This window comes from Pristis pectinata, chromosome 2 (assembly GCF_009764475.1).
Source record: "Pristis pectinata isolate sPriPec2 chromosome 2, sPriPec2.1.pri, whole genome shotgun sequence".
Taxonomy (NCBI): Eukaryota; Metazoa; Chordata; class Chondrichthyes; order Rhinopristiformes; family Pristidae; genus Pristis; species Pristis pectinata.
The window spans coordinates 96827426-96838997 of NC_067406.1; the positions used below are offsets into that span (position 1 = coordinate 96827426).

General features: G+C 40.0%; 1 protein-coding gene across 1 annotated transcript; it reads left to right on the plus strand.

The window, feature by feature from the left end:
- The first annotated feature begins 1487 nt into the window (after window positions 1-1487).
- LOC127584118 (toll-like receptor 2) lies at window positions 1488-3865 on the plus strand. Its single transcript, XM_052040705.1, has one exon. It carries the CDS (start codon window positions 1547-1549, stop codon window positions 3863-3865), a length of 2319 nt encoding a protein of 772 aa, XP_051896665.1. The 5' UTR covers window positions 1488-1546.
- The last annotated feature ends 7707 nt before the right edge of the window (window positions 3866-11572 follow it).

Genomic DNA, 11572 nt, shown 5'->3' on the forward strand with positions numbered 1-11572 from the left:
CTTCCTCTGACAAAGCCACAGTGACCATCTTTGATTAATTTCCACCTTTCCAAGTCCAGATTAATGCTATCCTACAGAACTTTTTTCTAATAATTTCCCTACCATTGATGTTAGACTCACCTGTCTGTAATTACCTGGTTTAACTCTGCTACCCTTCTTAAATAAAGGTACCACATCTGCAGTCCTCCAGTCATCTGGCCCCTCACCAGTGGCCAGTGAAGATATAAAAATCCCTCTTGGGGCTCCAGCAGTCTCCTCCCTTGCCTCTCATAGCAGACTGGGGTACATCTCTTCTGTGGATTTGTGAGCCTTCAAGCCTGTTATGACATCTAATATCTCCTTTCTAATGATGACACATTCCAGATTTTATTCATCCCCTTGAATTCTCCAACTACAATGTCCTTATCCTGAGTAAGTGAGTAAGTACTTCACCCACATCCACCTATATGTAAGGACAGGTCCTTAATGGGCTTCTTCCCTTAACATACTTAATAAAATGCTTTGGGATTTCTGAAGTCATGTTCACCAGTGATATTTCCTTCCCTCTCTTTGCCCTCCTAATTTCTTTTCTAAATGCACCCTACACTTTCTACACTTCTGCAGGGCCTTCCCTGTTTTCAGTTCTCTGTGTCGGCTATATGCGTCATTTTGTTTTCCATATTTAATGCTCATATCCCTTGACATCCCTTGAATTACCATCCTTATTTGATAGGAGTTCATGCTCTTATAGGAGCATGTTGGCCCCGAAATCTCATCATTTCATTTTTGAATGACTCCCACAATTTGGACATAGGTTTATCTCAATCAACTTTTGAGAAGTTCTGTTTTATGATGTTGAAGTTGGCCTTTCCCCAATTCAGGACCTGTATTTCTGGACAATACATATCTCTTTCCATAATTACCTTGAATCTGACTGAGTTATGATCACTATCTAATGGCACAGTGACATATCTAGTGAAGCTTCTGCCTCACAGATCCAGTGACCAAGGTTCAATTCAGACCTCTGGAGCTGTTTCTGTGGAGTTTGCACATTCTCCCTGTGACCATCTGGGTTTTTTCCTGGTGCTCGGGTTTCTTCCCAGTGCTCGGGTTTCTTCCCACATCCCAAAGACGTGGGTGGTAGGATAATTGCCCTAATGTGTAGTTGACTGGTAGAATCAGACAGACCTGATGGAAATGAGTGGTGAATTAGTGAGGGAATGGGATTGCATTGTAAACCAGCATAGACTTGACAAGCAGAATGACTTCCTTCTATGTTGTAAGGAAATATGAAAATACCTCCAAAATCCTCTCCCACCAACACTTCAACCTCTTGCCCAGCAACATTCCCTGTTTAAGGTACTAATGTTATAAAAGCATCCTACAGAGTTTAGCAAAACAATCAAGTGATTCCATCAAGAAACAGGAGATAAGCATTGCACTAATATCAGTGCTATTTTTTCCATTTCAGACCACAGAAAAAAACATGAGAGTGTCATCGCTGTGTTTCCTGCTCGTGTGTAGTTTTGTATGTGAAGCTTTCTCAGAAGATGACAGGTCATACAATATGTGTCAAAACTGTGATCACAACAACTACTGCAACTGCTCTTCGATGAATTTAAAGAATATTCCGCTTGTGTCTGAAAAGGCATTCACATTTGACCTGTCCTACAACAGCATTTCACAGATTAATGACACAGATTTCATCACATACAGAGAGCTGAAAAGACTTCTGTTGCAATCAAATCAAATCCAATCTATCAGTGATCATGCTTTCCAGCTCAACACAGAAGTGGAGTACCTTGACTTGTCTGAAAATCTTTTAACCAAAGTAACATCGAATTGGTTTAAGCAGTTTCACAAACTGCAATACCTTAACCTTTCAGGGAATAGGTACACAACTCTGGGATCAGGGAGAATTTTCTCAAATCTCTCAAGACTCCGTTGGTTAGAATTTGGCAATCCTTTCCTATCACATTTAAAGGAAGATGACTTTGTAGGAATTACACATCTAGATGAGTTTGTTTTGACAGCAAATAATTTGGATTCATATCAGCAAGGAACTTTCAGTTCTTTCAGAAATATAAGCCACGCTGCATTGAGTTTACTTAACATATTTCTGACTAAGACAGGCCAAGCTCGGCAGATTCTTATAGATTTGTCAGGATGCACCACCCACTTAGAGCTAAGAGATTTAATGTTTCCTGATGAAGGTGACGGTCAGTTATTTTCTGTTCCAGGCAATTCGTCATTCACAAAATTCACCTTCCAAAATACTTTTCTTACTGATGACACTGTACTTAATTTTATAAATTGCATGAAAAACACAAAACTATCAGAGATAGTAGTGAAAGATTGTGTGCTTTCAGGAACTGGGAAATGGCCGAAGATAGACAATATAAAAAACAACTCACTTCATTCATTAACATTAAATAATATATCCATTAAACACTTTTATGGATTTTATGATCTTTCAGGCATTAGTCCAATACTTGAACCCATTAAAACAGCTATATTGACAAAACTAAATATGTTTCTGATGCCCTGTCATGTATCCAAGAACTTAAAGAATGTGGAGTATCTTGATTTAACATACAATTTGTTGAGTGATAGAATAATGCAAGAAATGGTTTGTTCTGGAGCTTGGCCGTCGTTACGTTACCTTATTCTGAGAAAGAATATATTAAGATCCCTCAGTATAACAAGTCCAAAACTATCAACACTTTCTACTCTTACCCATTTAGATTTGAGCCAAAATAGCTTCAGTGAAAACAGTGCATCATGTAAGTGGTCTAAAAATCTGCAATTTCTAAATCTTTCAAGCTGTAAAATAAAAAGTATATCACAATGTCTCCCCCCAAATGTTGAGGTATTGGATTTAAGTAACAATGACATCAGCAGTTTTATGGTTAGTCTGTCTGCTCTCAAGACTTTAAATGTGTCCAATAATAAGTTTAAAAGTTTACCAGCTGATAGCTATTTACCAAAGATGCAGATTCTGAAGATCAGCAACAATAAACTCACCTCGCTCACAGGTGAAGAAATCATCACATTTAAGAAGCTTGAATTTTTGGAGGCTGGAAAAAATAATTACATTTGTTCATGTGAATTCCTCCTTTACATGAATCATTACATAACAGTACAACTGCTGGACCAACCAGAAAACTATGTTTGTGATTCACCTCTAACTCACAGGGGACAGTTGGTGCAAAATACTAAGCGCTCCTTCTTTGATTGTCACATGACATGGTCCATAGTCTTAGTATGTGTGAGTGTGTCTTTGGCAGCAACAATCGCTGGGACAGCATGCCACAGGTATCATGGGATCTGGTACCTCCAAATGACCTGGGCATGGCTACAAGCAAAGAGGAAACCAAAAAAAGTGAGGAACAATGATATCTGTTATGATGCATTTGTTTCTTACAGTGACATGGACTCAGACTGGGTGGAAAACTCCTTGGTGAGGGAGTTAGAAAGTGTTCACCCACCACTGACACTCTGCCTTCATAAACGTGATTTCATTCCGGGGAAGTGGATCATTGACAACATAATTGAATCCATTGAAAAAAGCAGGAAAACATTATTTGTTATATCTCAACATTTTGTCCAGAGTGAGTGGTGCAAGTATGAGCTTGACTATACTCACTTCCGTCTATTTGATGAAAACAATGATGCAGCCATACTTGTTTTGCTGGAGCCAATCCCAAAGGAGACCATTCCTCAGAGATTCTGCAAGCTTCGGAAATTGATGAATACAAAGACTTATTTGGAATGGCCTCAGGATGAAGAGGAACAGCAAATTTTCTGGTTTAATTTAAAAGTTGCATTAAAAGATGAGAATGCAACTGTTTCTTGTAAATATTCTGTTTCATTAAAGCAAATCTAAATATTAAATAACATGGCAAAGCTGCAGCAGCACATATCAACAAACTGGTGATACATAAAGCTAAGCTGAAGAGAAATAGCTTTTGAATTACAATAAGTGGCAACAATATATTCTTCACAGATCACACTAAATGGCAAAACTGTTGCAAGGGTTGACAGGCATAGTCCAGTACCTATGCTCCCAAAGCACTTCAGCTCCTCTCTGCACTACAAAGGCTACAAAGTAATAACATGTACAAGCATCCAGCTCTTTGGCTCAGATTAGAAAATGTCGAATGGACAAAAAAAAACACTTGGTTTGTCAAACTCACATATTCAGTAGTCTACATACAGCCTAAGATATCTCTAAAACACTCTATTGAATCAGCTGCTAGAATGCTTTATGTAAAAATTTCCTTAGAGCAAAGAAGGAAAACTCTGGTTACTCTCCATTCCAAAATCCGTATTTAGTTGCATCCGACAGCACTGCACCTTTCTCCAGAATCACTGTTTCTTTACAGCAACTGGAAGAATTGAACCTGAGCAACCTCAAAGAGCTGACACAGCCACCAAAAAACTGGCAACATGAATACAACGACAATATAGGGAAAAAGATCTTTTTACCTCATGGACAGTTTCTTTTCATCTGCACTGAAGAAAAACAATACATATTTACCAATATAACCTGCAGTAGGAAGGCAGAAGGCAAAATACTGATGGTGCATTTTAAAAGGTGAGGCCTGTGGAATGTTCCCTGTAAAAAGGTGCACTGTTCATTAAAAATTACACTGGCTCATTTTATGCACTTCCATGCTTTAGAATCAAACAGTAACATTTGATTGTCAACAATATCTCTTAGGATGAGTTTAGTAACAAGTTACGGCAGATTATCTCAGCACTAATGTACACCTTGCACTAACCCAGTTGAAAAAGGCACAACAGCTCCTCCAAACTCAGTTCACAGATACATTGCCACCCATCCCCATTCTGTCAGAGACAAGTTCTTCTCCAACACTTCCAGATCATGCTGGCTCTTATCACCCACCAATTCCAATTAAACCACTTTTCTATTCTCACTTATTCTCATTCCTGCCAGTTGCATGATTTCTGTTCTAAGTTTTCTTTTTAACATTTTTTTCTGTCTCTGCACCAGTTCACCCACAATTCTACCTCCAGCCCATAGTTCACACTGTTACTTCCCTTTCCTGACCTTCCTCCCACAATCTCTATTTGAACACCTTTGCTCCATCCAGCCATTCCAGCAAGTGTGAATTGGAGAATTGGAGAATAATAAATTTGACCTCATTACTTAAGAAAGGAGGGAGAGAGAAAATGGGAAGCGTGAACATTTAGTCTGAGGTAGGGAAAATGCCAGAAAGGATGCAATAATTGAATGCCTTGAAAACAGTAGTAGGATTTGGAGTTCACTGAAAGTGGAGTCACAGGTGAAGAAGGTTTTTGGCATGCTAGCCTTCACAAGTCAGGGTGTTGAGTATAAAAGTTGGAAGGTCATGGTGCAGTTGTACAGGACACTGGTGAAGCCGCACTTGGTGTATTGTGTTCAGTTCTGGTTGCCCTGCTACAGGAAAGACGTTATTAAACTGGAATGAGTACAGAAAAGATTTACGAGGATGTTGCCAGAATTTGAGGGAGTTATAGGGAGAGGTTGGACAGGCTAGGACTTTATTCCTTAGAGCTGGGAGACTGAGAGGTGACCTTATAGAGGTGTGTAAAATCATGAGAGGCATAAATAGGGTGAATGCGTTCATTCTTTTTCCCAGGGCTGGGGAATCAAGAACTAGAGGTCATAGGTTTAAGGTGAGAGGGGAAAGATTTAACAGGAACTTGAGCAGCAACTTTTTCACACAAAGGGTGGTATCTATGTGGAATGAGCAGCCAGAGGAAGTGGTTGAGCCAGGTACAGTAACAGCTTTTAAAAGACAGTTGGACAGGTACATGGATTAGAAAAGTTTAGAAGGTTATGGGCCAAATGCTGGCAAATGGGACTAGCTTGGATGGGCATCTTGGTTGGCATGGACCAAAGTTGGGTCAAAGGGCCTGGTTTCTGTACTGTATAACTCTACGACTCTATGATTGAGCAGAGCCAACATGAATATATGAAAGAAATATTATGCTCTAATCTGCCCTTTGAGAATGTGACTAGTAGAATAGATCAGGGGGACCCATTGGATGTGGTGCAATGGCACCTCCAGAAAAGTGTGACCATACAGGATAGACATTTTCATAAGTTCAAATATGATGTAATTCAATCTGAAAACAGGGTCTTCAATCAAAACAAAGGAAATTATGAAGACAGAAGGGCTTGGTGGAACGGGAAACTATATGAAAGAGTATGGCAATAATAACTATAGCAATAGCTAGCAACTAAAGAAATATAAACAATTGCAGCACATATTCAGTTCCTTATGGCACAAAAGGAGAATAGGAAATGTGGATAATGAGTCGAAATAAAGCTCGTATTAAACCTAAGGAAAAGGCTTCCAAAATTGCCAGTAAAAACAGTAAGCCTAAGAATGGGAGTTTTGAAACTTCACAAAGGATGATTGATGAAGAAAGAGAAAATAGAATATCAGATTAAATTAGCAAGAAATGTATAGAATCTAAGAGCTTCTACTGGTCTATAAAAATGAAAAGACCTAGTAAGAGTAAACATGGGTCCCTTAAAGACAACGACTGGAAAATTTATAATGGGAAATAAAGAAATGGCACAGGAATTAAACAAACACTTTGTGCCTGCCATTAATAGTGGAGAACCAAATGTACTACAGATGAAGAAATAAAAGAAATTACTCTTGATATGGAGACATTACCAGAAAATTTAATGAAGCCATAAAGAAATATATCCCAAGGATTTAGAAAGAAGTGCTTATACTGGATGCTCTGGTTATCATTATCTAAAATTCTAAAGATTCTGGAATGTCCCCTGCAGACTGAATGTGATCCTACTGTGAAAGAAGGGAGAGACTACTGATCCATTCATTTAACATCAATAGGTGAGAAAATATTGGAATCTATTAGAAAGAATGTGATATGAAGACACTGTGAAAATATTATGATTGAATTGCATCAACATAGAAGTATGAAAGGGAAATCATGTTTGACTCATCTATTGGAATTCTTTCAGGATGCCTGGAGGAGAGTAATCAGGGAAAACCAGTGGATGTAGTCTATCTGGATTTTCGGAAGATTTTCAATAAGTTCGATGAACAAGGTTAGGCCACGTGCATTTGTGGGAGGTTGAGCAATTTTCACTGGAGTATAGGAGAATGAGGGGTAATCTTATAGGGATGTATAAAACCATGAGGGGCATAGTCAAAGAGCACAGTCTTTTTCACAGGGTTGGTGAATCAAGAACTAGAGGTCATAGATTTAGGGTGAGATGGGAGAGATTTAGTAGGGAACTGAGATGCAATTTTTTCACCCAGAGTGTGGTCAGTATATGGGATAAGCTGCCAGAGGAGGTAGTTGAAGCAGGCACATTATCAAAATTTAAAAGGTACTTGGACAGGTATATGAATAGGAAACACTTAGAGGGATATAGGCCAAATGTGGGCAAATGGGACTAGCTTAGACTGGACTCTATGATTCTATGACACAGTTAATGGCAGGACATTAGGAAGACTGATTTACAGAGGGATGTTAGAGTATTAGTCCATGGAGTCATACAGCATGGAAACAGACCCTTCGGCCCAACTGGTCCATGTCAACCAAGCTTTCAATGAAAAAAGGTCCCAATCAGCTCAACCTCTCTCCATAACTCAGTCCCTCGAGTCTCGGCAACATCCCTCATAAATCTCCTCTGCCCTCTTTCCAGCTTAATGGCATCTCTCCTATAGCAGCGAGACCAAAACTGAACACAATATTCCAAATGCTGCCTCACCAACATCTTGCACAGCTGCAACATAACATCCCAACTTCTGTACTTAGTGTCCTGCCTGATGAAGGCCAGCGTGCCAAAAGCCTTCTTCACCACCCTGTCTACCTGCAATGCCACTTTCAGGGAACCATATACTTGTACTCTTAGGTGCCTCTGTTCTACAACACTCCCCAGGGCCCTACTATTCACAGTGAAACTCCTACCCTCATTTGCCTTCCCAAAATGCAACACCTCACACTTATCTGAATTAAACTACACTTGCCATTCCTCAGCCCACTTACACAGCTGATCAAGATACCTCTGTAAATCCTAGTAACTATATTCACTGTCAATGACACCACCTATTTTAGTGTCATCTGAAAATTTACTAACCATGTCTTGTACATTCTCATCCGAATCATTGATATAGATGACAAATAGCGATGGGCAAAGCACTGACCACTGGGAAACACCACTAGTCATGGGCCTCCAGTCCGATAAACCTTCCACCATCACCCTCTGCCTCCTATTATCAAACCAATTCTGTATAAAATTAGCTAGCTCTCCCTGGGTCCCTGAAAGTGCCAACACAAGTGCATAGGGTAGTAAAAAAGGCCAGCAGCATACTTGCCTTCATCAGTCGGAGCTTTGAGTATAATATTTGGTGGGTCACGTTGCAGCAGCATAAAACTTTGGTTAGGTCACATTTGGAGTATTGTGTGCAGTTCTGGTCACTGCATTACAGGAATGATGTGGAAGCTTTGGAGAGGGTGCAGAAGAGGTTTGCCAGTATGTTGCCTGGATTGGAGAGTATTAGCTACAAGGAGAGGTTGGACAAACTTGGATTGTTTTTGCTAGAGTATCAGAGGCTAAAGGGTGACCTCATAGAAATATATAAATTTATGAGAAGCATAGATAGGGTAGATAATCAGAATCTTTTTCCCACTATTAGAAATGTCAGTTACTAGGGGGCATACATTTAAGGTGAGAAGGGGAAAGTTTAAAGGAGATTTATGGGGCAAATTTTATTTAGTTTCAATTGGTATCATGGTTGGCACAGACATTGTGGGCCAAAGGGCCTGTTTCTGTGCTGTACTGTTCTATGTTCTAAGAGATGCTCAGGTTCTGCTTCTTCAAAAACTGTTGGATAACTGATCTTGAAAAACTAGTGAAAAAAACTGCAACTTCAGCCACTGATGCTCCAGATCTTCTTCCATTCGGATAGACATGGGTTTATTAAGGAGTCAGTATGCCTTTGTGCATGGGAGATCATGCCTTATGAATTTGAGTTTTTAGAAGTAACCAAGAAGGTCGATGAGGGCAGGATGGTAGACATAGTCTACATGGACTTCATCATGGCCTTTGATAAGGTTCTGCATGGTACGCTACCCTGGAAGGTTAGATTACATGCGATCCAGGGAGAGCTAGCTACCTGGATACAGAATTGGCTTGATGGTAGGAAGCAAAGGGTGATGGTGGAATGTTGTTTTTCAGAATGCAGGCCTGTGACTAGTGGTGATGGGCCCATCTAAATGAACAATTTAGATGAGAATATACAAGGCACAGTTAGTAAGTTTGCAGATGAAATAGGTGGTATCATTGACAGTGAAGAAGTTATCTGAAATTATAGAGGGATCTTGATCAGCTGGGAAAGTGGCTGAGGAATGGCAAATGGAATTTAATTCAGTTAAGTGTGAGGTTTTGCATGTTGGGAAGTCAAACCAAGGTGTTGTAGAACACCAGGTGACAAGTACATAGTTCCCTGAAAGTGGTGACATAGGTAGACACGGAAGTATATTGGCATGCTGGACCTCATCAGTCAGGAGATTGAGTATAGAATTTGAGATACTATGCTGCAGTTGTACAAGCCATTAATGAGTCACACTTAGAGTAATTTGTAGTTTTGGTCACACTGCTATAAGAAAGATGCCATTAAGCTGGAGTGAGTGCAGAAAAGATTTACAAGGATGTTGCCAGAACTGGATGCACCCTGTTATAAAGAGAGGGTGGGCAGGCCAGCACTTTATTCCTTCGAGCATGGGAGACTGAAGGGTGATCTTACAAAGGTGTATAAAATTATGAAGGATGTAGACAGGGCAAAGGCACACAGTCTTTTACCCAGGGTTGGGGAATCAAGAACTAGAGGGCAAAGGTTTAAGGTGAGGGGGAGAGATTTAATAGGAACATGAGGGGCAACTTTTTCACACAAAGAGCACGTGTATGGAACGAGTTGCCACAGGAAGTGGTTGAGGCAGATACAATAACAACATTTAGAAGGCATTTGGATGTCAAAAGACATAAAAAGGTACATGTATAGGAAAGGTTTAGGGGGATATGGGTCAAACTTAGTCAAATGGGGCTAGCTTAAATGGCATCTTGGTTGGCATGGACGAGTTGGGCCAAAGGGCCAGTTTCCGTGTTGTATGATTCTATGACTTTTTTTAAGTAAGTGACAACTGAGTGGATAATGGACAACAGTGTAAGGATATGCACTAATTTCCAAAGACTGATAAGAGCCTACAAAACCAATAAATATGTAAAACCTAAGTATTACGGATTAGGTTGCTATCTGGTGAATGTCCCTTTAAGATACAGTACAGTAGTGTGCGTGTGTGTGTGTGTGTGTGTGTGTGTGTGTGTGTGTGTGTGTGTGTGTGTGTGTGTGTGTGTGTGTGTGTGGTGTCATTATGACAAGAGCAAGATAACAACGTGCTGATGTTTATTGTTCAGTCAGAAAAGAGAAAGAGGGAGAGAGACACTGTCTGCTGGTCTCTGTATCAATGGATGAAAAACAATAACTGCGTCTGTCACTACAATCCACGTATGGATTTGTGGAGTAATTCAGTGGAGTCCACTTTGTCGTTAACGTGTAGAGGGAAACAGGTATTTCTGTGGACAGCCACGTCTCGAATGCCTTTTGGGGGTGGCAGATGCTTCAGAACAAAGCAGTGGAGATCATCAGTGACTGAGGTGTCGTGGAACATTTGGATTTCGTAATTTCCCTCTATTCTCTCTCTACATTTTCTCTTCAGTCAACGGTGGTTTTGCAAAAGCCTTTGCTCACGTTTCATCTTATGACTTGCTGAACTGAATTTTGAGAACTATTCCTGGACTTGGAGTTTGGGAATTTGTCACACACACACTTTGAGTTTAGTTTTGGGGTTAATGTTTAATACCTAACATTTTTACTTTTCTTATTATCATAAAATAGTTTCTAACACTTATACATGACTTGGTGTGTTTCTTTTGTTGCTGGTACGTAACAAAATTGGGGGCTTGTCCGGGATCGATCCGAAGTTTGACAAGGGTGGTCTGAAATCGAACTCACGACTCTACGAGAGGTCTGGGTTGAGCAAATTGGTGTCTTATTGGAAGACTGATTGTGGTCAGTCTGATAAAATTCTTTTTGATTGGCTTTTGTGTGTGGAAACCAGCAGCAATGGATATTGATGCATTTTTTGGAGTCACCAACCCTTGAGGGATTGAAGGTGGTGAAAAAGAGTGATTTGGTAAAAATTGCTACAAAGCTAAACCTTGAAGCTGTAAAGCAGTTAATGAAAAAAGCAGTTATTCATAAAATGATAGTTGTCTATTATTTGGAGTCGGAGGTGTTTGAGGTGAGTGAGTTAGCCAAGTTTCCTGAGATTAAACCAATGATTTCTGCCGTGACTTCTCAACCAGTGGAGCTGGAGGAGGTAGAGTTAAAACAGTTTCCTGGGAGTGAATCAGAGATTTCTGATGGCCAGGTGCAGTTAGCAGAGATAGAGTTAGAACAAACGCGAATGAAGTTCGAGTTGGGACAAAGGAAACTAGAGGCAGAGCAAAGGAAAGTAGAGGCAGAGCAAAGGAAGA